Raw genomic sequence first — 27,792 nt, 5'->3', positions numbered from 1 at the left:
TCCAGACAGAGATAAATACTAAACAGGAAGGTCATACCACAGAGAAAAAGAAAGACACCAAACAGATGGTGATAGATGGAGTTGCTGAACAGGAAGGAGGTACTACAGAGAAGACGAAAGACACCGAACAGGTGGTGATAGAGGAAGACACTATACAGGAAGGAAGTATCACTGACATAAAGAAAGACATGGAACAGGTGGTGACAGAGGGAGACATTGCACAAGAAAGAGGTATCACAGAAGAAAAGAAAGACATAGAGGAGGTGGTGACAGAGGGAAACACTGCACAGAAAAGAGCTATCACAGAAGAAAAGAAAGACACTGAACAGATGGTGAGAGACCAGGATGCTGTACTTGAGGGAAGTACTCTTAAAGAGAAAAATTTGAAACAGACTGAGACAAGGACAGATATCAGGCAGGAAGGAGGTACTACAAGGGAAAGAAAAATTGCAGAATTAGTGGAGACAGAGAGAGAGACTGTACCGAAAAGATGTGTTATTGAAGATAATGTAGAGGAGGAAGGTACTGTAAAAAGGAGAGAAATGCAAGAGGGATATACTACTGAGAAGAAAAGCTCTTTACCAAAGAGAGGTTTGCAAAAGGGAGACACCACACAAGAAGGTACTACAAAAGAGAAGATTGGCACTATGCAGAAGAGAGGTATGGAAGAAAAGAACACTGTTCAGAAGAGAAGCAAGCAAGAGGAACATACAAAGGAGGGAAGTGCTGTGCCAAAGAGAAATGCTGTGCCAGAAAGAAATGTTAAGCAAGAAGTAGACAGGGAGGAGGATCTGAGGGCTGAATCAGAAGAAGCCCACTGTCTTAAAAAGAAAAGTGAGGAGCCTTTGGATGGCTCAGCAAGGGAAGCATATGTCCCATTAGTAAGAAGAGAAAGTGCTGCTGCTGCTGCATCAGCTGCAGGTGATGGCAATGGGGATGAAGGTGGTGGTGGTGGAAATCTATCAGGAACTACACAAAACAAACACATTCAAGGAAGCAGAACTCAATCTTTTGAAGGCAATCAGGAGGAAGTTGTTCAAGATCTTGAAACACAGAATCCTTGTGGCAGTGAGAGTGTAGTGACTAACTCAACATGCATCATCAAAATCCATTGTGCTGCTGATGACAAGGATTCTGTATCTCAAGGGGAGGAAGGCACTCCCGCTAAAAGTTTAAAAAATGATGAAGGATCTCCCAAGTCTCATTCTGTTTCCACTCCAACAATGTTGGAAACACCATCAGTTAGTCTGGCTCAAGGAGTAGGGGAGGATTTTCTGAAAGAAGAGGAAGTTATTCATGTTGAGTGTGACACAGGGCTGGAAGTGCAGGATGGACCAAGGGAGAGGGATGAAGGTGTGGCTGTTTGCCAAGTGGTGACTTCAGGCTCCTTTGTCATCAAGGGTGCTGCTTCCAGTCTAATGCAAGTTGAGGCAAGTGTGGTGCACCTGCCAGAGTCGTTGACCAGTAGTGGTCAAACCCCAGAAGAAGTTTGGGGTTCCTTAGCTCCTCAGCTACTTGAGGGAGGTGTCATTGTACATGGGGAAAATTTAGTGTTGGGGGCCCTATCACTAGTTACCATGGTAGAGTCAGTGGAAGTGGAAGGGGAACCCCAAACTCAAATAACCATTTCCCCACTGGGTGAATCTGTGGAGGCTTATCACCAGCGAGGTGTCAATTTCATCCTGGTAACAAAAAATTCTGAGTCTGCTGCAGCAGCTGCTCGTTGCCCCCCACAACATGGGACTGACTCAGAGAGTGTGGCCAAGGTGAAGACACAAGGGCAGAATGCACCTCACAGTGACACTCCAGGCCCATTTCGATGTGACAAGTGTGACAAGACGTACAGTGTGCGGTCATCCCTCAACAGCCACCGGGTGACTCACAATGCAGAGAAGATGTATAAATGTGATGAATGTGACCGTGCCTTTCACTATAGTACTCCACTCATGATACACAAGCGCACCCATAGCGATGAACGGCCATACCATTGCCAGACTTGCCTTGCCTCTTTTAAATCCATGACCAATCTGCGTTGCCACCAACGGCAGCACTCGGGAGCGGCCAATTATCTGTCCAGATTGCAATAGGGGTTTCAGAGATTATACCTCACTCAAGAGGCACAGGCAAAGAATGCATAAAGCAACTGCTCCTGCATCTTCTGACTCTTCCCCTTCTCTCACCTCCTCTCCTCAAAAGGCCAAAGTAGGTGGGAAATCTGAGAGTGATGCTAAATCTCCAGGGGTTCCAGGGCCAAAGGAGAAGGGAGTTGGACCTGTGGGACGTCTTTCTGATTATGTCCACCGGTGTGGCCTTTGCCAGATGACTTGCCACACTCGACCTCAAATGCTGACACACCTGCAGGTTCATGCTGCTGCTGAGCGGTTCCGCTGCCGATACTGCCCCAGTGCGTACACTTTCCGCTTTCTCTTGGCACGACATGTGCGTGAACTGCACCCTGGTCACCCCCAGTGGTTTTGTCAACACTGTGATCGGATTTTTGACACGTGCCGAAAGATGAACAGTCACAGTTGCCGTAGTGTGCGGGGAAATTATTCGTGTCCTCACAATTGTGGTTTCACCACAGAGGTACGGCATCGAGTGTTCCGCCACATTGCGCGACATCACCCTGAAGATGCTGCTCCATACCACTGTGATTTCTGCTCAAACAGTTACCGCGATCCTGGTCGACTTCGCTACCACCAGAAGCGACAACATCCAGAAAAAATGGCTGATTTGGCTCCACCACCGAAGGATACTTGGAGAGCACTATCTGAGTCTGGACCAGAGGACAAAGGTGCTATTGACATGTCACAGGTGGAGGTTAGTGTGGTGGATGAGGCCATTGTATATTTCCTCCCTGAAGATCTGAGGAATGACACAGCCTTTAGAGAGCGAGTTAAGTTCAAATGCTTCTATTGTGAGGCTAAGTTCCCTGTAAAGAATGCCATGACACGCCATGTCCTACGTGCACATCCTGGTCAGCGTGCCTACAAGTGCCTCCGCTGTAACATCTTCTTTAGATCCAATACTGAGTCCAAGAATCACAATCGTAAGTATCACAAGTATCGGGACACTGGAGGTCGAGACCCTCACCGCAATGAGAAAGCAATGAAAAAGCGTGCTCAGGCAGTGGAGGAGCAGTTACGCCATGCCACTCCTAGTTTGCGCAGTGCTTACAAGTTCCGTTGCCTCCACTGCCCCATGGCCTACCGCTGTAAGAGACCACTGGTTGCCCACTACCGCCGTTGGCATCCAGATCAAGAGTGGGATCACTTGCCCGATCGGCCCCCAGGTCCCTTGCCACCATCATCCTCCAAGAGACGGAAACTGTTGTTTTACGATTGTGTTTTTGAGCCAGACTGTGGCCGCACCTTTGATGAACTTGATCTGTGCTTAGAACACTTGCTTCATGCACATGAGGTGAGTGGTGATGCAGCATTGTCTCATATGAAAGAGCGGATGGTGGTGGAGGGTGTACGGCGTGGCAGACTTCCAAAGAATGCTGTGGTAATGCTTTCCAATGAAGCACAAAGCTTTGGTAATGTGCAAAGACGACGACGATGGTGGAAGGGCAGAAAGAGGACAAAGTCAGAGACAGAGATGGAGATGTTGGAGGAAGAGGAAGATTTAGAAGAAGAAGAGATGTATGACATGGATGAGGAAGATGAATTTGATGAAGATGAGGAGATGGAAATGGAGGATGGTGAAGAGGAGGTGGAGGAAGAGGAGGAGGAAGAGGAGGAGGAGGAGGAGGAGGAAGAGGAGGAGGAGGAGGAGGAGGAGGGTGAAGTGTTAAAGATCAAGATTGAGGATCTAGATGATTCTGAATTGAATTCTAAGGGAACTCAAGAGAGCACTCCTAATCCCGAACTCAATATAAAGTTGGAAGACATTGATTCAGTGGGTGATGTGAAGAAAATGCTGTATCGTTGCAGAAGATGTGGCATTTCATGCAGTAGCAAGGCACAGTACCGAGAGCACACTGCCACCCACACTCACTCCAAAGAGCAACAGGAGACTCCAGAAGTAAAAATCATGAGCTCCCCAGAGAAGGTGCCAGTGCTTGGGACGCCCAAAAAGAAGACATCTCAGTTGCCAAAAAGGGAATCTCTGGAAGTGGGAGGAGGTATCCAGGTCACCTCATTAAAGGAAGAAGTGAGTGAAGGAGAGGATGACCTCAAGGTGCTCACCCTTACCCCGAGTGCTTCCGGCCCTCCTGAGGTGAAAGTGGATGTTATTCACGCAGGAACTGAGGATGGTGATATGAAGTGTAGCAAGGCATCATTAGCACCAAGCCAAACCTCACCCAAACAGTCACAATCATGTTCCCCGGTTTCCTCATCTTCACCTCCCACATTCTCTCCCAAACTAGCCTTATCCAAGAAACCTGTGTCCTCTCGAAGTGCCTCTAGTAGCAGGGAAGGTAGTCAGGCTTTCAGGAGAAGAGGACGGCCTCCGAAAGCACTGCCTCCTAAAGGACAACACAAGATGGTGGGACAAAAAGGAGCAGTTGGGAAGCGCAAGGCAGTGGTGCAATGCAGGACAGTGACCTCTAAGAAGCTGCAGTGTCCAGAGTGCTCCATGTCTTTTAAGACCAGATCAGAAATGAGCTTCCATAAACGTCTTGATCACTAATCCAGAGATTGTTTCTGCTTTCTTTGCTGAAAGTTTGTCATCTTTGGATAAAGACATTTAAAAGAAGCTCTGCCTGGTCCCTTCTTTTGAGACTGTATCTTGGTTTTAGTGTTTAATTTAATTTTTCTTGATTATGGGGACCTGTATTAAGTAAGGAAAATGTTACTGATATACTGTAAATTTTAGAGAGGTCCCTATCCATGTATTTTAATACTCTGTGTTGCACATTATTAAAATCTATTCTTTAATCTAGCAGATGCCTATAAATTTGGTACATATTAAATTTTCAGAGTGAAAGGCATTTGTTTTTATTAACTTTACAATTCCCTTTCAATGAGGTTCAGTATGAATATGTAACATGTGATAGTGATGCAATTAGGTTAGAGGAGATGAGCGTGTTGTGTTGAGTTGGTAGTTTAGGTAAGTATGATGAGTATGTAGCAAGAGGCTTGTAAGTAAGGAGGAAGATGAGAGTATCAGTAATGGAATTGATTTTTGGAATATTTTATTGAGTGAAATTAAGAAAAGATTAAACTAATCAGTATTCCTCTCTCTCTCTCTCTCTCTCTCTCTCTCTCTCTCTCTCTCTCTCTCTCTCTCTCTCTCTCTCTCTCTCTCTCTCTCTCTCTCTCTCTCTCTCTCTCTCTCTCTCTCTCTCTCTCTCTCTCTCTCTCAAAATACTGGAAAATTATAAATTTGTTAGAAGTGAAATGCAAATAGTTTGTAGATGATAAAACTAGGAGACATTATAGGATTTTTAAGTAAACTACAGGTAAGCAAAGCTTCCAGTGTCCATGGAGATAGGAAAAGGAGGTCATTGCTTATGAGATTAATTTGCTGAATGTTTGAAAAGTTGATTTCAACAATAATAATCCTCAGTAACTAATATAATTTAATGGGAAATATGTTGGAAGGAATGGGTGAATTTTTTAAGTCTGCAGGTGTCTGATATTAAGTATTGGTATAAGTGAACATGGGCAGGATATGCCATGCACCAAACAGGCAATAGGTAAGAGTTAAGAGTTGTATAACAACATTGGTTAAGTCTTTTCTAGGCTATTTGTTCTAACTAGAATTTGTAACTATGGAAAACATGGCTAAAAGCCAGTTAAACATGTATTATTTAGAGTTATATGTAGATTTCCCTTGTGATCACAATGAAGTGCAAGGAAGTGGATTATTATGGTGTTGCAGAAAAAATACAGATTGTTGTACAAAGCAAGCAGCTTGTTAATTCATGTTCAAATAGTACCAGGAGCTTTTGGTGGTGGAAAGGATGCCATTGGTGCAAGATTTGTTAATACCCACTATTCAAGCTTGCCTTCACCGCCTATGCACACCATACCCAGAAACATCCTTTTTGCCATGTATCTTTCAAATTATTTTAAAGATGTTTCATTATATTTAGCAAGCTTTGGTGACTTAGATTTAGCTAAATGAAAGACATTAAAAAAATCAAAACATTCGCTGTATGTGATGTTGGTTTGTCAAAGGTTTCCTGGAATCACTACACATCAAGGAAAGTGAGCCAAGCCTCAACATTCAATCAGAAGCCTTGAATGTCCTGCCTAACATGAGAACATTGGTGCTGCAAAGCAGTTAATCACAGGCCACAACACTGTGGGAGGTTGTGGGCAGCCTTAAATATTAGCCACTTTGACCAGCTACTCTTTCTCTCCACAACCATCGAGAGCAAAGCATCTAACTGCAGCTACCAAAGAAGGCTCATGGAAATGAGATTGTGACTTTAAACAAATTATGGGGATGTAATTATTGCTAAAAGTGGAACTTGTTCAAGCATGGGTTGCAATGTTTCATTTGCAGACAGAAATAGAAAAGCGTCTGTGCCAGGTGACGGCCAAGCATCGTGGTCACACAGTCTGCCTCACCATCACCTTCCCTCTCACATACCCCCGTCAGCACACACCAGTCTTCAGATTCTCTTATGGCACTACCATTGACTATGCTTGCAAAGCTGAACTACTCAAGGTGGGTGTAGTCACTTTTGGAATGGCACACTATATATATATATATATATATATATATATATATATATATATATATATATATATATATATATATATATATATATATATTTATTTATTTATTTATTTATTTATTTATTTATTTATTTATTTATTTATTTATTTATTTATTTATTTATTTATTTATTCATTTATTTATTTATTTACATATTTACATGTTTATTTATTGGTTCTGATATACAATTCTAGTTTCTTTGCAGATTAAAAAATTGATTTCAAATATACATGTATAAATATATGAAAAAAAAAAATAATAAAAAAAATTTATATATATATATATATATATATATATATATATATATATATATATATATATATATATATATATATATATAGCAAAGTTTCTAGACTTTTCTTTGTGGGAATAAGAGATAGTTCCAGCTGTGTCTCTTCCTTCACTCAGCTTCTGAAGAACACTGCAGGCCAATACCAACGCAAGCGAAAGGCGTGTCTGGAGCCTTGCATCCGATTATTTGTGATGCATCTCAAGGCACTTCTAGTAAGTAAGAGTGAATATACCTCAGGCTCCTCTAATTTAGGTAGGCAGTATTTTCACATATGAAATGCTTCAGTGTAGACAGCAATATGAATTTTTATTTAATTAGATTTAAATGTTGCTGTTTTTAGTTTTAGATTAATATGTAAGATTTCTTGGGAAACATCATCTTGATATATTTTTATGGTAATTTAGGATAACCAAGTGTACATCAAACCTTCCTCTCAGGATAAGGTCTTCATTTCCTTTTGCATTGACTCACCATTACTTAGCATGTACTGCCTTATTTTGACTGCTTTGTGCAGGAAGTTTGGGATAAACTAAATATTTTCATAGTATAGAAAGTATTGATTTTAAATTCCTAGAAAAACATGAATCATATTGCCTCACAGGGTGATGAAAGAATCAGCTCAGTAGAAGCCCAGCTCAGTTCAGGCTACCCAGCAGGCCAGGTGTATGGCAGCTACCAGGACCATCGTGTTCCCTTCCCCAGAACCTCAGGTGCTAGATTTTCAAGTGCTGGTAAGTTGACTGACAATATTGTATTTGCATGCAAATCTGCAGTCTGCATTTCACTTGGAGGCATGTGAACTCTGGGTAAGCCAATCATCACAGATTGACAAATTATATTAATAAGGGAATGGTGACTAAAAATGATTTGAGAAACTTCTGCTCACACCATTTTGTGTAGGTGTAATATGGAATAGGCATCAGTTTAGATGAGTGAACAAAAAACTTGTTACTGATTTTCAAAAAGAATGTTCTTATTCATATATCATTAATATCAACAGAGATTATGGAAAATACATCTAAAATTTGAAGATGTTGGTTCATTTGTACATGATAAATGGAAGCCAGGAGGGAGTGACAGGAGACTGGCAGAGGCTAAGATATGAGGGATTCTCCAGCATGATGATGAAAAGAAAAGCAGCAGACATGGCAGAAAAACAAGTCTGTTTTAATATAAAAGGCATCATAAGAAATTCAGAGATTTATTTTTTGGTTAGATTAATGAAATTGGTCATAATTATGTATGCATAGCAAGAGCAAGCTGGATTCTTTTTATGGGAGCATTTCAAGGAGTATTCCTGTTGTAGCAGAAGGATGCAAATGACAAATTGCTACATAAAACTATTTGGAAAGGATTGATTGCAAAAATTTAATCGGTTATAAGATGATATTTGTTTTTTATGCCATCATATATATTATGTGGTCAAATTTTTGCAGCTATCTCTTTCAAACCATTCTGATGCTGTAATGCCTGTTTGCTTCTACTACAACTGCAATGTTCTTGGACTACTATCCCTATCCACCAATGGGGTGAGAGGGACAAAAATGGAAATGATGTGTGTCTGAATGTGTGGAGCCTTGCTTTGGCTAAACAATATGATATTGCCAATTTTTTTTTTATGGAAGAAGGGAAGCTGGCCATAGGGAAAAAAATGATTGCCAGATCCCTAAAAAAATCATGGAATTAGCAAGAAATCTGGGACAAATGTCTGAAAACCTCCCTCTTAAAAGAAGTCAAGTCATAGGAAGATGGAAATACAGAAGCAGGCAGGGAATTCCAGAGTTTACCAGAGAAAGATATGAATGACTGAGAATACTGGTTAACTCTTGCATTAGAGAGTTGAGCAGAATAAGGGTGAAAGGAAGAAGGCCTTGTGCAGCAAGGCTGCAGGAGGAGGGGAGGCATGTAGTTAGCAAGATCAGTAGAGCAGTTGAGCATGAAAATAACAATAAAAGATAGCAAGGGATGCAACATTCCAGCAGTAAGAAAGAGGCTGAAGACTGTCAGTCAGATGAAAGGAGTTGAGATGAAAAGCTTTTGATTCCAACTTAGTATATATATATATATATATATATATATATATATATATATATATATATATATATATATATATATATATATATATATATATATATATATATATATATATATATATATTTTTTTTTTTTTTTTTTTTTTTTTTTACGTAGGGAAGAGGGCCAGCCAAGGGCAAAAAAGAAAGTTAGAAAAAGCCCACTTGAGCACTGGCTCTCCAAAGAGTAAAAAGTGCCAAAACCGTCAGCCAGAATTAGGGGAGCAAATGCCTCGATACCTCCCTCTTAAAAGAAGACAAGTTGTAGGAATTTGGAAATAGATGCAGGAGGGAGTTCCAGAGTTTACCAGTGAAAGGGATGAATGATTGAGCATACTGGTTAACTCTTGCATTAGAGAGTTGGACAGAATAGGGATGAGAGGAAGAAGAAAGCCTTGTGCAGCGTGGCCGCAGGAGGAGGGAGGCATGCAGTTAGCAAGATCAGTAGAACAGTTACCATGAAAATAGCGATAAAATATAGAAAGGGATGCAACATTTCGGCGGTGAGAAAGAGACTGAAGACAGTTAGTCAGAGGAGGGAGTTGATGAGACGAAGAGCTTTGGATTCCACCCTATCAAGCAAAGCTGTGTGACTGGAACCCCCAAACATGCGAAGAGTACTCCATACAGGGACGGATAAGGCCCTTATACAGAGTAAGCAGTTGGAGGCGAGAAAACTGTCGGAGACGCCTCAGAACACCTAATTTCATAGAAGCTGTTTTAGCAAGAGATGAGATGTGAAGTTTCCAGTTAAGATTATGAGCAAAGGACAGACTGAGGATATTCATTGTGGAAGAGGGAGACAGTTGAGTGTCATTGAAGAAGAGGGGATAGTTGTCTGGAAGGTTGTGTCGAGTTGATAGATGGAGGAATTGAGTTTTTGAGGCATTGAAAACTACTAGATTTTCTCTGCCCCAATCGGAAATTTTAGAAAGATCGGAAGTCAGGCGTTCCGTGGCATCCCTGCGTGATCTGTTAATTTTCTGAAGGGTTGGACGTCTCTGAAAGAACGTGGAAAGATGTAGGGTGGTATCATCAGCGTAGGAGTGGATAGGGCAAGAAGTTTGGTTAAGAAGGTCATTAATGAATAATAGAAAGAGAGTGGGTGACAGGACAGAACCCTGAGGAACACCACTATTAATAGGTTTAGGAGAAGAACAATAGCCGTCTACCACAGCAGCAATAGAGCGGTCGGAAAGGAAACATGAGATAAAGTTGCAGAGAGAAGGATAGAAGCCGTAAGAGGGCAGTTTTGAAATCAAAGCTTTATGCCAGACTCTATCAAAAGCTTTTGATATGTCTAACGCAACAGCAAAAGTTTCACCGAAATCTCTAAAAGAGGATGACCAAGACTCAGTAAGGAAAGCCAGAAGATCACCAGTAGAGCGACCTTGACGGAAGCCATACTGGCGATCAGACAGAAGATTGTGAAGTGACAGATGTTTGAGAATCTTCCTATTCAGGATAGATTCAAAACTTTAGACAAGCAAGAGATTAAAGCTATAGGACGGTAGTTTGAGGGGTTAGAACGGTCACCCTTTTTAGGAACAGGCTGAATGTAGGCGAACTTCCAGCAGGAAGGAAAGGTAGAAGTCGATAGACAAAGTTGGAAGAGTTTGGCCAGGCAAGGTGCAAGCACAGAAGCACAGTTTTTGAGAACAATAGGAGGGACCCCATCAGGTCCATAAGCCTTCCGAGGGTTTAGGCCAGCAAGGGCATGGAAAACATCATTACGAAGAATTTTGATTGTAGACATGAAATAGTCAGAGGGAGGAGGAGAGGAGGACAAGCCCAGAATCGTCCAAGGTGGAGTTGTGAGCAAAGGTTTGAGAAAAGAGTTCAGCTTTAGAGACAGAAGAGATGGCAGTGGTGCCATCAGGATGAAATAAAGGAGGAAAGATGAAGAAGTGAAGTTATTTGAGATGTTTTTGGCTAGATGCCAGAAGTCACGAGGAGAGTTTGAGTTTGAAAGATTTTGACATTTCCTATTTATGAAAGAGTGTTTGGCAAGTTGAAGAACAGACTTGGCATGATTCCGGCAGAGATATAAAGTGCATGAGATTCAGGAGATGGAAGGCTCAAGTACCTTTTGTGGGCAACCTCTCTATCATGTATAGCACGAGAACAGGCTGAGTTAAACCAAGGTTTAGAAGGTTTAGGTTGAGAAAAAGAATGAGGAATGTACGCCTCCATGCCAGATACTAACACCTCTGTTATGCGTTCAGCACAAAGAGATGGGTCTCTGACACGGAAGCAATAATCATTCCAGGAAAATCAGCATAATACCTCCTCAGGTCCCCCAACTGGCAGAGGCAAACGCCAGAGGCACCTTCGCTTTGGGGGATCCTGCGGAGGGATTGGAAAAATAGGACAAGATACAGAAATGAGATTGTGATCGGAGGAGCCCAACGGAGATGAAAGGGTGACAGCATAAGCAGAAGGGTTAGAGGTGAGGAAGAGATCAAGAATGTTGGGTGTGTCTCCAAGACGGTCAGGAATACGAGTAGGGTGTTGCACCAGTTGCTCTAGGTCATGGAGGATAGCAAAGTTGAAGGCTAGTTCACCAGGGTGGTCAGTGAAGGGAGAGGAAAGCCAAAGCTGGTGGTGAACATTGAAATCTCCAAGAATGGAAATCTCAGCGAAAGGGTAGAGGGACAGAATGTGCTCCACTTTAGAAGTTAAGTAGTCGAAGAAATTACTATAGTCAGAAGAGTTAGGGAGAGATAAACAGCACAGATGAATTTAGTTTGAGAGTGACTGTTAAGTCGTAGCCAGATGGTGGAAAATTCGGAAGACTCAAGAGCGTGGGCACGAGAGCAAGTTAAGTCGTTGCGTACATAGACGCAACATCCAGCTTTGGAATGAAAATGAGAATAGAGAAAGTAGGAGGGAACAGAGAAGGGGCTACTGTCAGTTGCCTCAGACAGCTGTGTTTTGGTGAGGAAAAGAAGATGAGGTTTAGTAGAGGAGAGGTGGTGTTCCACAGATTGAAAATTAGATCTAAGACCGCGAATGTTGCAGAAGTTAATGTAGAAAAAGTTGAGGGAGGTGTCAAGGCATTTGTGGTCTTCAACAGGAGAGGTGTCCAACCTGGGGACATTTTGGTCCCTCCCAGAGGGGACTCCGGCGTTGTTTATTTGGGGTCCCATTTTCTTTTAAATTTTGATTTGGAGTGAAGGGTATATATATATATATATATATATATATATATATATATATATATATATATATATATATATATATATATATATATATATATTTACTACAGCGAAGGATAAACTGGCTGCGGTGAACCGGTGGGGCAGTGGGAAGGCAGAGACCCTTTGTTTACAGCCCCATGGATGGACATTCAACTAGTAGGTATTTTTTCCAGTATTAAGTCAAACTTTTGCGTTCAACTATTGAAAAGTTCGACTATTTAGACATTCAAGTGTTGAGTCTCCACTGTGTGTGTGTGTGTGTGTGTGTATATATATATATATATATATATATATATATATATATATATATATATATATATATATATATATATATATATATATATATATACACACACACACACACACACACACACACACACACAGTGGAGACTCAACACTTGAATGTCTAAATAGTCGAACTTTTCAATAGTTGAACGCAAAAGTTTGACTTAATACTGGAAAAAATACCTACTAGTTGAATGTCCATCCATGGGGCTGTAAACAAAGGGTCTGCTACTGCCCCACCGGTTCACCGCAGCCAGTTTATCCTTCGCTGTAGTAAAAATAACATTGTCCTGCGCTTTCTCTCTGCTTTTTTTTTTCTTCGCATTTAGAAGTTAACAGTGGCACCAAAGAGGCTTGTTAGTGGTGAGAATAAGCCTACAAGAAAGGATGTAGTGACAACCATTGAAAGGAAAAAGGAGATTATTGATAAAGATGAAAAGGAGGGAGAATAACCGATCTTGCAGCTGAGTACTGTATGGCTAAATCTACAGTAGCCACAATACTGAAGAAGACAGCTCATTAAAAGAGCTGATGTGGCAATTGGTGTGAAAAGGTAATTTAAGCAAAGAAATGGAAAAATAGTTGATTGGATAAACCAAAGGCAGATGGCTGGTGATTCTTTGTCAGAGGGCATAATTTGTGCGAAGGCTAGGCTGCTGGTTCATGATCTTATTTCTGATACTACAACTGACTCCAATGATGATCTTAAAGTAATTAAAGGGTAGTTTGTGAATTTCAAGAAAAGAACTGGAATTCATTCTGTTGTGAGACACGGCAAGCCTCCAAGTCAGGAGTAAACATATGCTATACGTCACTGTGTCACCAACTCCCACGATGGATGGTGGGAACGACAGTGATTTCACGGTCTCCGATTCTTCCACCTCTCCCGCGCACCTTACCTCTACACCTCAGGTCTCTCACATGTTGCGGGAGACAACTTTTGAATAGGAGTGGTATCAGAAGTGCTTTGGAATGAACAGTGTCTACAATAATAGAGAGTAAAGATAGTGATGTTCTGGGATCTGATACGGATATAGGAGGTTCAACCACCGAGGGGAAGGACATTCCATCACCACTACCAACCTCCAGCCTGGACCCCCTCAAAACATCACTATAACCTTTAGAAAACACTAACTTAGACTAGATCAGTACTATTAAAGGCTTCATTTATATATAACTTTTTTTTATTAAACACATTAGGGTGCTGTACAGTACATTGCTGGAAATAAAAATACTTGCCGCAGTCTTGCAGTACTTGTCCCTGTTCTTCCATATTGTTAATACTGTTGATCTAGGGACACTTACTTGCATTGCAACGACACTGTGAGCAATACTGGTCTCACACTTTCTTATAAGCTCAAGTTTATCTTTGAAAGGCAGGAAATTGTGCTTCTTAGGGCTGGGGCTGGAGGTGGCTTTCCATCGTCTTGAGTCAGACAAAACAAAAATTTTAGTCCAATTGAGATCTATGGATTCTAATTCACACTTTTATAATAAAATTAATTTTCTTGTTAATTGGAATGATGCTATAATCTCAAATCAATTGAATCTTGATAAGTAGATGTAAATATATTTGTGTGTATATATATATATATATATATATATATATATATATATATATATATATATATATATATATATATATATATATATAGAAGTAATATTCTTTTCATCATATCATACAAAATTATCAAACAGAAATTGATGACATACATCAATTGAGGATCAGAATTTTAATATTGAGGCAGTAGAAATGAGTTGAATGAAAGTTGCTGCTAACATGAGCAATGGATAATAAGGAAAAAAATAAAATAGCTAAATGTTTTGTGTATATTATGAAATGAAGAAATTAATTGTGATGGAATGATAGAGGTGATAGAAGTATAGCTTCTTTGGTTGTTTGGTCAGCTGAAAAGAATGATAATTAAATCCTAGGCCAGGTATTTGTTGCTGACATGGTTTCTACAGCTGGCTCAGTGCAAAGAGCTTTTTGTTGTCATCCATATGTTTGTGCTATGATCCTGACAGATATGCTGGTGTGCTTTGCTCGGCCGACATTCCTTAAGAAAGGTGCTTCGCGCACTGAATCGTCAACACCGCGCTCACTTTCTGCCCTGGCTGCATATATCACCAATGTGCTGCCTCAGATCTCTGGTGCTGTGCCTACCTCTCCCAAGTACAATTACAGCTATCCAACTATTTCACCAAGTCCCTCGACAGACCACAACATTTCCATCTCCAACTACTACTATCAAGATAAGGTGAGTAGCAGCTCTTGATATATGAAGATAGTGCAAGCCTTTGAGTGAGGAAGCAAACACTGGTCAGAGAAAGTGATATGAGATTATAAAGTGGGTTGGTAGTGAGGTCACCAAATTATCACTTAATTCACATGGATGGCTTGTAATTTTAACTGAGTCTTGTTTCTAAGGAACTTGGTTCTGTGTGCCAGATTTCTTTAGAACTCTACATTCTCTGCCATCCTGGTAGTTTAGGTTGTCATAGTTGTAGTAATAGAAGAATGAGGAAGTGAAAGAGAATTTTTATGGGGGAGATTTGAACAGTGGAACATTCAGTAATAAATAAAAACATATAGTATACAGAAATTACTTGCAAAATAAGGATCTTTACCTATCTGTGCACCAGAGGTTTACAAGTTGAGCATTATTTTGTGTAAATGTTTGAAAATATCTTCTTTAGCTCTATCTTTCAACAGAAGGTGCAGTGTAAGCGAGGCAAGAGTGAGGATGAAAATGTTCGCTCATTCAAGGCTGCCAATGTTCTTATCTATGATGTCAAGTGCTTGATGCCCTTCTCAAAGGATCTTGGTGCTGCCTATGTGTGAGTTTGACAGAGTGTCTTGCTAAACCTTCCAAATAGGTATACATAATTAATGAATAGGATAATTTCTAGTAATATAACAAGTTAAGCCTTTAAATTAGAAAATCACGCTTTTATTTCTAACATTGAGCTGAGTGTAAGCTTAAATATAATTTTGAAAAATTTTCTGGTATCACAGTCAATATTGTGATCATTATTGCATTTATCGAAGTAGATTTCAGATCACATCTATTTATGGTGTTTTTTGTGGAGCTGATGGTGATGATTATAGTGATGATGGTAAGTGGTTATCAGCTGTATTTTGAGTCCTGATTTCAAAAGGACAACTGAGGAAGTTTAGTGAAGTTGAAAGGAAGAGATGCTGAATCATCTTTTTTCTGTTATATATATATATATATATATATATATATATATATATATATATATATATATATATATATATATATATATATATATATATACATACACACTCGACCCTCAAAACAATGGACCTCACATCAATGGATTTCGGAAACTATGGACAAATTCTGGAGTCCGGTTTAATCTACGGACGAATATTAAAATGTGCGCGATTGTCCATTCCCGGCAAATTATTGTCCGGTAGGTGGCGGGTTGGTCGCGTCATCAGCTGTTGGCCGCCATGTTTAATCTTCAGTCCGTGCATTTTCAACCAACAGTGAACATTCTCCAGTGCTTACCACGGCTTTTTTATGCATTTGTACCTTTCCCACGAGTGCTTAACCTATCCAAAATGCTTCCTAAACCTAGTAAACCAGTGAAGTGTAATCGAAAGGCTCTTCCAGTGGCTGCTAAGCTTGAACTAATATGAAAATTAGAAAATTTTACGTATTTTATGTACATTATATATAGTTTTATACACACTTTTGCAAAGAACGGACTTTTGCAATCTACGGACAGGGTCGTGCACGCATTTGTCCGTTGTTTCGAGTCGGTGTATATATATATATATATATATATATATATATATATATATATATATATATATATATATATATATATATATATATATATATATATACACATATACATACAGGCAACCCCCGTTTAACCCCTTCGCGCCGGATGTTAAAAAAGCCCACCTGTATGATATACGGTGGTAGTGCCGCCGCGAGCGCGAAACTCGTGCAAGCTTGTCATACTTGTCGTCTTTGTGTATTATGCTGCTATTTTTTAGTCACTATATCGCCTTCGAAGAGGAAAGTGGACGCTTCTCTCTTCGAAGAGGAAAGTGGACGCTTCTCTCTTCGGAGAAAAGAGAGAGAGAGAGAGAGAGTGTGTGACATTTGCTAATATTTTAGACACAAGCGGTACGCATGTAGCTTATCTTTCGAGAGGAAGAGAGGGAGGGAGGGAAGGGAGAGGGAAACGAAGGAGAGAGAGAGAGAGAGAGAGAGAGAGAGAGAGAGAGAGATTAGAAAATTTGTTGTTTTTGTATTTGTGTGTGTGTGTGTGTGTGTGTGTGTTCACGAATGTTACAAGGCGGGACGCATGTAACTTATCTTTCGAGAGGGAGAGGGGGAGGGAGGGAAGGGAGATGGGGAGGGAGGAAAGGGAGATGGGGAGAGAGAGAGAGAGAGAGAGAGAGAGAGAGAGAGAGATGGGAACAGTCTATGCCACTGGGTAATTTTAGACACAAGGCGGGACGCATGTAGCTTATCTTTAGTGATTGGTGGAGACAAGGATGGTGGGAGGAGCACTAGGATTTCAAGGACAGCATACGTCGTGTGTAGTTGGTATCCAACACACTATACAGGACAACTGAACTGAAGAAAGCTCAGAAAAGAAATATGACGTCTACGTAGGCGTCACCGTATTTGCTACTGGGGCTACAAAGGCCTGACTCAGAAGAAATTCTGCATCACCTGAAGCATCAAGATCAAGATCAAGATCACGTGCACCACTCACTCCCCAGTCAAAACATAACAGCGTCACCAGCAGCTCATCTTCCCTAGTTCAACTTACCACCAAAATGCCCTGCAATGTGGCCTAACATTCCTAAGAAGACCTGGAAGTGTCTTACTCTCGAAGTGAAGCTGGGTATTATTCACAGACACGAGAGAGGCCAGAAAACTAATAAATAACATTGCTGGCCACCATCTTGACTCCATCTACTGTCTACTATTTTCAAGTCAGCAGACTCTATAAAGAAGGCTGGTGAGACCGTATTTTCCTTGCAAGCTAAAAGAACCACCTGAACTCGTGACTCTACAATGGATAAAATGGAAAGCCTTGTGGAAATGTGGTACATAAGTTTTGTATGCGGTACCATGATGCGCACTTTGTTTACATTCCACAGGTTGCCGGTTAGTGTCTTTCCCATTTCACTCTCCCTCCCTTCATAAAGTTAAGATCAACAACATTATAAAGTTACGTACATACATACATTAGTGTACATTATAATGACTTAAATTAAACTACCTAAATGTTTAACTTCATAATTTTTACTTTCATTAAACCTTTTACTGTACTATGATGCACTCTCGCTTTGCTTACTCTCAATGGAAGTTCAAATCAGGGGTTAAACTTGTTATAATTGGTTCGCTTAACGAAGTTTTGCTTAATGAAGTGTTTTTTTAGGAACGTAACCCCTTCGTTAAACGGGCATTGCCTGTATATATATATATATATATATATATATATATATATATATATATATATATATATATATATATATATATATATATATATATATATATATATATATATATATATATATATATATATATATATATATATATATATATATATATATATTTTTTTTTTTTTTTATAATGTAATGCCTATAGCACATGTAGGTATACTCAAAGAGTATATATGGGAAGCACTGTTTAGCTTCCACACATTAGTGGTGCAAGTAATTTTATTTATAGTGGTATCCAAATTAGGCCCATAACACCACCCAAGTGCATCTTTGATGTAACCACCTAGAACCTGAGTATCATGGTGACATGTAGGTAACTTTATATCACCTGACAAATGACAAAGTTCAAGGTGGTATGTGGTGGGATTCGAACCTACGTGTGGACGTCTGCCCAATTCCATGCTCACCACCTTATCCACGCCACTACTTCATGCTGTGGCATGTGGTGATAGATGGTGTGTGTTGTGTGCTGGTGTTATCACTTTAATAGATAATGGTGATGATGTCATGTGATGCAATTTGATGTCATAGTACAGCATTGGATTATTATAACTGATGGCATTTATTGAAGGTGTGTTTATTATGTTGCAGGTTAGATGAAGGAGATGTTGTAGGCAGCTGCACTTACAACAGGGATGCTGCTGCATCTATAGGCCGTAAAGATTTGGTGCAGGTAGGAGGATGCCAGTCATTCTTCAGTGAATTTTATAATCCACAAATTATATTAACTCTTGTGTGATAAAAATGTGTTGGTGGTATTAGGTTTTATGTATAAAAAGGGGTAATTAATGTTAATAAGCATTTTTTTGCTTGCTTTAGTGTTCAGTTAGATTACTTTAACAAAGATTGGGACAATTGTACATACATCATTTGAAAGCTTGGAAGTTGCTCTTTGTTTTAGTATAGTCCTATTAACCAGTGGAACATACATATGCATGAAGCAAGTAAAGTGTGAGGGAAAATTTTAAGGGAAGATAAATATATATATAATTTTCTTTTTATGCAAGAGGGGAAGCTGGCCAAGGGCAACCAAAAATTTTAAATAAGGCCCACTTGATTTCCAGTTCCCTAAAAGAGTCATAGAGTTAGCCAAAAGTCTGGAACAAATGTCTTGAAACCTCCCTCTTAAAAGATATCAAGTCATAGGAAGATGGAAATGCAGAAGCAGGCTGGGAGTTTTAGGTATGTATTTTCTACTTCCTTGATTTTTTTCACTGAAATATTTTCAACCAAGCTCTGAAAATTGTTCACAAGAGGCTGGATTTGTATAAAGGAAAAAGGTGAATCTGTTTTTAGAGGCATTTTTCTTATTTTTGAAATTAGCAAACTTTTCTAGCAGCTGAAACCATGTTGTACTGGGGTGAGCACTGAAATGTGGAGTTGAGTGGCTGTTACTTGAGTAGTCCTAGTGTAACATCAGAGTTGCTTTTCTAATTAGCTCCTTTTTACATTATAACTGCTAGAAATATCATTTATCCTGATCCTGGTTTTCCTTCTTTGATCCTTAAATGTGCTATAGACATTGATTTTTAAAAAAAACCTAAGTATGATATTTGAATAGAGCCAAAATGGTGGCATGACTCGGCATGCCAGGAAAGCCACAATGGTGGTATGACACAGCATGCCATCAAAGCCAATGGTGGCTGATGCACTTCAAGGATTAACTGACTATAATGTTTCCTTTGTCAAACCATTAATACTGCACTCATCACACTTTAATTTTTTTGTCTTTAGCCATTTCATAAGTGCAAGTTGATGGCTGATTAAAAGTTAATTTGATTGATTTATTCACTTTTTAAATGTGGATTCCTTTGATGAATCAGGGCTAGAATGGTACTTCGTAGTGGAGAAGTTTGATAAAGCAAATGGAAAGTGGTACTCCAAGGGAATGTCCTTCCTAGCCTTAAATCACTGCCAGGATACAAATCTGTATGCCTGAAGACTTATGGCCTCCTTGCCTACACAGGACAGCTGTACAGTGATGGCTTCGTAAAAATGAAGTGAAGAAAATAAATTAGTGAATAAAGAGATATGTGAATAGAAAAAAAAAAATGCAAATGCCATGCTAAGGTTATGTTATGAATGAGTTTCCTCACCAAGATCAAAAACCTTGTTTATTATGTTACCACAATTTTTTTGTGATTGATTAATTATTTTTTTTTATGATTTGCATGTGTTCATATATTTGGCAGGTGTGGTCCTTGGCAGCTCACACAGCTTCCCTGGGTCCCAGTTCAGCACAAAACACAGAGTTCCCTTGGGCGCATCACCCCTTTGGCCGCAAGTTGATTAATTCCATGTATGTTGACTTCTCCAGTGTTGTACATTGATAGGATTGAACATTTTTTAGTGCTTTGACCATTTTTTCAAATGTGAAGCTGAAAGTCTAAAGATTGGGGAAAAGAAAAAGAGAAAAAAAGACATGTAGGATGCATCAGTTTGCCTTTGACAAAGTACTTTGTAAGGTTTGACAATTTTTAAACTTCTGTGAATTGATCCAACCCATTTAATTTTCCATCAGTCATTGACCATTAAGAATATCTGTCTATTTATATATATATATATATATATATATATATATATATATATATATATATATATATATATATATATAATGTATATACAGGCAATCCCCGTTTAACCGAAGGTTCACACAACGAAATTTTGCTACAACGAAGGTTTCCTTTTACTACCATCTGCTCGTTTAACAAATACCAAACTCGCTTTAACAAAATTTTATCCAGGTAATTTTTTCCAAGTTTGAAAGCCCTGCTGTATCACGCAAGTCAACAGGCTTTTGAATACATCAGTGCCTCTCGTGGACAAAACGCGCACCACTCACCACCCCCTAATTCAAAACAATAACAGCGTCAGCAGCAGCTCGTCTTCCCTCGCTCTACATGCCACCAAAACGCCCTGCAATGTCGCCTAGCGTTGCTAAGAAGACCAGGAAGTCTCTTACTCTCGAAATGAAGCTGGATATTATTCAGAGACACGAGAGAGGCGAGAAAACTAATATCATTGCTTCCCACCATGGCTTGACTCCATCTACTGTCTACCATTTTCAAGTCAGCAGACTCTATTAACCCATTCCCCAACAATTTTTTAGTTAAAAATGTTTCTTTTTCAGATTATTTTTTTTTTATTTTGGTTCTATATAGTATTTTCATGCTGATTATGAAAACAGCTTGTGATTACTGTTTTTCCCCATTTTTGTGGTTAACTTTTTATTTTGAAAATATCTTTGTAGACATATACGAGTTAACTCGTCTTCCTATAAACTCCAAGCTCTCCCCTCACCTCCCTCCTCCTCCTCCTTCTCACTTGTCGAGAAATATTCATTGTCTGATGGACTGGCAGTGTCATCAGAAGTATTCAAGCTTCTGAGGGAAGGTTCATATTTGCTATCTTCCTCAGAATTAGACATTTGGGGTGTAAATTATTTGAAAAGGGTAGAAAAATAAGTGGTAATGTTGATGAAAACAACCCATGCGAAGACAGTGGTTGCCGGAGCAAGTCTAGTAAGAGCGTCTTTGAAATCCCACCGCTCCACCTCTGCCAGGTGTATGATTTGACGAGAATACTCGTTTCACACGTAGAATGGCTTAGAAAGGCTCAGAATCGACGAGTATATACGTCTGTAGCTGGTTTTCGATGGTCAAATTTTAGAGGAGTATACTCGACGACTGAAAACGGAACATTTAGTGAAAATGAATATATATGTCTAGCTGGTTTTTGAAGGTCAAATTTTAGACGAGTATACTCGTACTGAAAACGGAACATTTAGTGAAAACAAGTATACTCGTTTCTGCCGAGGAAGGGGTTAAGAAGGCTGGTGAGATCATATCTTCCTTGCAAGCTAAAAGAACCACCTGAACTCGTGACTCTGCAATGGATAAAATGGAAAGCCTTGTGGAAATGTGATACATAAGTTTTGTATGCGGTACAATGATACGCCCTTTGTTTACATTCCACAGGTTGCCAGCTAGCGTATTTCCTGCTCCACTCTCCCTCCCTTCATAAATTTAAGATCATTAACATTATAAAGTTACTTACATACAGTAAAACTCCTTAAATCCGGAATCTTATAATCCGGAAAGCCTTATAATCCGGAAAATTTGAAAGGCTGAGTTAAATATGTAAAAAGTAAGAAATGATAGTAATAAATATATAATAATAATAGCCGAAACCGAACATGTCATCACCGACATTGAGTTTAACACAAACTCGTAAGAGAATAATAATTGGAGGTATTATAAGTGGTGTTTTATGTTTCTGTAGGTGATGTGCGTGTGTGTGTGTGTGTGTGTGTGTGTGTGTGTGTGTGTGTGTGTGTGTGTGTGTGTTGTGCAATCCTGTTATCTGCGTGGGTGGTCCAGCTGGTGTACGCTCGACGCCGGTGACGTGATTGGCTGGCGTATGATGTTGGAGGCTTTCCTTTCTTTTTGTTTCCCTTTATCAGACATCAGTAAATGTTTTATGTTATGAAATGTGTTTTGTATTATATTTAAAATTATTTTATAAAGTGTGACATAAGTATTGTGGACTGTATACATATTATGTGGGGTACAGTACAGTACAATCACTCAAACTTCTCAGTATATGTAGATGGTGGAATAGCCTACGTAAAATAGTGAAATCACCTACACAAATACAAGTTGACAAGTAGGAAAAGAGCAATCATCACATAAGGGCCACCATAATGGCTGGAAAGGCCCATGCCACTCCCCCCATAGTCTGGCAAATCTTCAAGAAAAAAAAAAAAAAGCCTACGTAAATCTTGTGTGGTGTGGTGAGGAAGTACACAGTGGACTGGTGGTAGTAGCAATCCCTGTAAGATATTATGACAGTACTACAAAGAGATATAGCAAGTTGAGGTTAGTTTAGTGGGGTTTACATAGTACCCTCAAGATTTTAATCTTACTTTCAGCCTTACTATCTTACAATCCGTAAAATCCTAGAATCCGGAATGCCTGAACCCCCATGACTTCCTGATTTCAGGACTTTTACTGTACATACATTAGTGTATATTATAATGACTTAGTCTTAAATTAAAGTGCTTAAATGCTTAACTTCATAATTTTTACTTTCATTAAACCTTTTACTGTACTGTAATGCACTCTCGCTTTGTTTACTCTCAATTGAAGCTCAAGTCAGGGGTTAAACTTGTTGTAATTGGTTCGCTTAATGAAAATTCACTAAACGAAGGTTTTTTTAGGAACGTAACCCCCTTGTTAGGCGGGGGTTGCCTGTGTATATATATATATATATATATATATATATATATATATATATATATATATATATATATATATATATATATATACAGGCAATCCCGTTTAACGAAGTTACGTTCCTAAAACACTGCGTTAAACTTCGTTAAGCGAACCGATTATAACAAGTTTAACCGCTGATTTGAACTTCCATTGAGGGTAAGCAAAGCGAGAGTGCATCATACTACAGTAAAGGTTTAATGAAAGTAAAATTATGAAGTTAAACATTTAGGTAGTTTAATTTGTCATTATAATGTACACTAATGTATGTATGTAACTTAACTTTATAATGTTGATGATCTTAACTTTATGAAGGGAGGAAGAGTGAAACGGAAAGACACTAACCGGCAACCTGTGGAATGTAAACAAAGTGCGCATCATTGTACTGCATACAAAACTTATGTACCACATTTCCACAAGGCTTTCCATTTTATCCATTGTAGAGTCACGAGTTCAGGTGGTTCTTTTAGCTTGCAAGGAAGATACGGTCTCACCAGCCTTCTTAATAGAGTCTGCTGACTTGAAAATAGAGACAGTATGATATGGAGTCAAGATGGTGGCCAGCACTGCTATAGTTTTCTGGCCTCTCTCGTGTCTGTGAATAATATCTAGCTTCACTTGGAGAGTAAAAGACTTCCTGGTCTTCTTACGAACACTAGGCCAATTGCAGGGCGTTTTGGTGGTAAGTTGAGCTAGGGAAGACAAGCTGTTGCTGACGCTGTTATGTTTTGACTGGGGAGTGAGTGTTGCGCGTGTTGTCCACGAGAGGCTTGATCTTGATCTTGATCTTTATTTTATAGGTGTCCCAGGATTTTTCCTAAGGCAGGCATTAGTACCAGCAGCTCCTGGTGTATTCAAAAGCCTGTCAGCTTGCATGATATGGTAGGGCTTTCAAATTTGGAAAAAAAATTACCTGGATAAAACTTCGTTAAAGCGAGTTTGGTGTTCGTTAAACGAGCAGATGGTAGTAAAATGAAACCTTCGTTGTAGCGAAATTTCATTGTGTGAACCTTCGTTAATCGGGGGTTGCCTGTATATTGTTATGTTCATCGGTTAAACAGGTAAGATTGGCATCGGGGAGCCGGTGAATAATAACAATAAAATAAAAACACTGCAGGTTCAATTATAGTCCTGCTCGTCTAAGAATGTGGATTGGGTGCGGCCCCCATGGGAAATAGCGGGAGGACAGCGCTGCCATACCTTTAATCTCTCGTTGGCTACACCCCCTCTCTCCCTCTTCCTCCCTCTCTCTTACCCCTCCCTCTTCCTCCCCCTCTCTTTCTTCCTGGTCAAGGACACAGCTGACCTCCCATCACCTGTATGGATGGCGGGCGTGATTGGTGTTGCTGCCGTGAAGATTTGAATGTAGTTTTTTTCTTACTTATGTCAGCTTATTTTAAAGTACTTTCCTTCACGATATAATCTAATTATAACTATGGAACTATTTACCCATCCCAAACTGCAAGGAAACCTCTTTATAAGTATATTATTTTTTTTTAGCAACACTGTAAAATATGTATGCCACGTTTCTTGCCAGGCTTATGAATATATTATCAATAATAAGTTTACTGCTCTCTCATACGTTGTAATACTAAGGCTAAATGCGTATGTATATTTGCTGACCATATTTGCTAAAGTTTTACTACTATTAGAACTCTGCTGCATCACTGGCTATGAGACATGCTTCACCACTGTACAGCGGGAATTCCCCAACAAGCCGCACCCAATCCACATTGTTGGAGGAGCAGGACTATAGTGAGGAAATGCAAAGGGGGCACTTTAAAAAGCTATTTTAATAACCCAATAATGAAACTGACATACACATAGATATAACATGAAACATGAAACTGACTTACACATAGATATAACATGAAACATATGAAACTGACATACACATATACATATAACACAGAAATAAATATAACAATAAAGAATCCAACTTAATACCTAACAATAATACTAATCCTATATGGAGGCAATGTGGAAAAAACGGACGAGGGGAAGTGATACTTATGAGGTGTCGCAGTGGTGAAGTGCTGGGTGAGGTAGATCCCACGGTAGACCAAGAGGCATTGTGTTCACTGATTGAGGCATTGAACCTCGACTGTGTTCCAGAAAGCCGGGAGCTCGCATAACACTTCCGCTTGAGTCGAATGGGGCCACGTGAATCCAACTTCGGGACAGTAGCGGGGCTTCATGAGACGGTGACGTGGAAGGTTCATGAGACGGTGGCGTGGAAGGGAGGTGGAGAGGTGGCGAACAGGTAGCAAGCGGAGGAGGTGATGGTAGTGGAGTATGTTATGGCGGGCGTAATATATATATATATATATATATATATATATATATATATATATATATATATATATATATATATATACGGTAAGGTCTCGGTTCATGTCAGAGTTACGTTCCTGAAACATGACGTAAGTTGATTTTGTACATAACTCGAGTTTCCGTACATTTCAAAGCATATTATCGAGTTTTCAACCAATTATTGTTTATGGTCATTCAGGTAAGTAAAAGGTTATATTGTTATATTGTTATATTATTTACAACTATGTAGGAATATGAAACACGAGCTTGTTTTTGTTGTTGATTAGGCCCGTGAATGCAAAGGACTGCAGGTTGCCGAAAGGGGTGGACGCCTGAGGCCGCCAGGAGGGTGGGCAGGTCGAATGTTGTGACGCCCAGGGCAGACAGCTGGGGCGTGGTGCAGTGCGGTGGGAGTAGAAGCGTGGGCAGCGGAGCAGGAAATGCAATAGGAAAGGGCAATAGGGATCAGCAGACAGGCGCAGACGGTGCAAGTGAGCTGCGAGTGTCGTGTGGCCCAGGCGAAGGCTCCGGAGTTGTTATTGTTGTGATGGTGGGTGCGCGAGCCCTCAAGGTTGTCAACCTCCCTGTTGTCATGGTAACAGGCTTTTCTTCGCATCACTTTTCTTAGCATCACTGCTGTCACTAAGGAGTTTTCTCTTTGGTGCCATTGAGCAAGATACTAAGAACTTGAGTCAGTAAACGCAGAAGTAGGATAACACTTGCCCGGAGCGACGGTGTGGTGGAACTGAGCCAGGGTGTTATTGTATTCAAGTGTGAGGCGGGCGGTGTGGCGGGTAACCACTAGTGACGCTTGGCGGCCAACAATAACAATGAATCCTGCGCTTTACGATTTATAAATTTTCAATATTTTTAATCTTAAATTGCCTTATAGTGGACTGATGTAACTACGAGTTTGACGTAACTCGAGACCGACGTAACCCGGGACCTTACTGTAGTTCTTTATCCGGTAAATTCACAGTTACAGTATTTGGAAATTGCTACCCTCGATTCGATATACGGTAAGAAAAACTCACAGATACGGTATCTGCTCATGTCATCCGAGAGGGCCCAGCGCGGGGGAGCAGGGGTGATGACATCATCCATGCTACACCTCCCCGCCACTCGCAGTACTGACTTTAACTTGACCACCCTTGGAGCCTCTTATCTCTTCCTCTCCCCCCTTTTAATTTAACTGCATTACATATTACTTACATGCATTACTAATTAGATGAATAAATGGAATATTAAAGGGTCTATTGTAAGCACAAATATATTCATAATAATTATGGCAAACATTTAAAGCCTACTACCAGCAGCGAACCATGCAGCACCTGTTAAAGGGCACAGATGGGCCTGGTAAGCACATTATTAGAGAATGGTGGAAGTCATATAACATTAAGCATGCTTTAGATAACATCAAGTCATCTTGGGACGAAGTGAAGACGTCTACCATGAACTTGGCGTGGAATAAAGTATGGCCAGAATGCGCGCATGACTTCCCAGGCTTCACTGAAGACAACATCGGTGCGATCAGAAATGAAATAATAAATCTGTGCCATAGGGCTGGCTTCGATGAAGTTGATGATGATGATGTTCAAGATCTTTTGGAAAGCCATGCTGAACCTCTCTCAAATGATGAACTTACAGAGCTAGACAAGGCATCACAGGAGGCAGAAAACGAGGGAGACGAGAAGAAGAACCTGTGCATGGCCTGGTCATCAAAACTCTTAGAGAATGTCTCGGTGGTATTGAAAAAGCTCTGGAGACCCTGAAGGAACGTGACCCTTCCACATCTGCTCCCGACAGACAGTGCAGACAACGATGTCTTATCCTTGTCTGCCTACTCAGCGGAAGATGAGTAATGGCTGAAATCCCTACTGTCTCTTAGCCTCGAGAGGGACATCATCTGATAGAATACATGGCGAGTAAAAGGTAAAAAAAACATTTTCTGTTTATTTCTTTTGTGCAGTACGTTACATTTTTTTTTTATGACTATTTTCATGTATTTTCATTTCTGTAGGGGTGACTTTTGATGTGCTGGAACACATTCCTTATTATTACATGTTATAATGGGTTCGGTATACGGTAAATTCAATTTCGGTACGGTTTTCAGGAACGCATATGTACCGTATAACAAGGACTTACTGTGTGTATATATATATATATATATATATATATAT

At 39.8% G+C, this 27,792-nt stretch overlaps 1 protein-coding gene across 10 annotated transcripts in view; it reads left to right on the top strand.

The window, feature by feature from the left end:
• Window positions 1-27,792, top strand: part of LOC123520101 (GATOR complex protein WDR59-like) — a 119,525-nt gene that overhangs the window by 59,138 nt on the left and 32,595 nt on the right. For 6 of the 10 annotated variants that reach the window (XM_045282017.1, XM_045282016.1, XM_045282019.1 and 3 more), the window contains exons 12-18: window positions 6,460-6,624; window positions 7,084-7,179; window positions 7,569-7,698; window positions 14,552-14,784; window positions 15,240-15,364; window positions 18,618-18,699; window positions 20,219-20,325. In XM_045282017.1, coding sequence (XP_045137952.1) covers window positions 6,460-6,624; window positions 7,084-7,179; window positions 7,569-7,698; window positions 14,552-14,784; window positions 15,240-15,364; window positions 18,618-18,699; window positions 20,219-20,325 — 938 coding nt within the window. Of the gene's footprint in view, window positions 3,666-6,459; window positions 6,625-7,083; window positions 7,180-7,568; window positions 7,699-14,551; window positions 14,785-15,239; window positions 15,365-18,617; window positions 18,700-20,218; window positions 20,326-27,792 lie in introns of those variants that run through there. The other 4 variants (XM_045282021.1, XM_045282020.1, XM_045282011.1 and 1 more) reach the window with 3 other exon arrangements.

This window comes from Portunus trituberculatus, chromosome 46, assembly GCF_017591435.1.
Source record: "Portunus trituberculatus isolate SZX2019 chromosome 46, ASM1759143v1, whole genome shotgun sequence".
Taxonomy (NCBI): Eukaryota; Metazoa; Arthropoda; class Malacostraca; order Decapoda; family Portunidae; genus Portunus; species Portunus trituberculatus.
The sequence above is the reverse complement of the archived record's forward strand: the minus strand, read 5'-3'. Positions and strand labels throughout refer to the sequence as shown.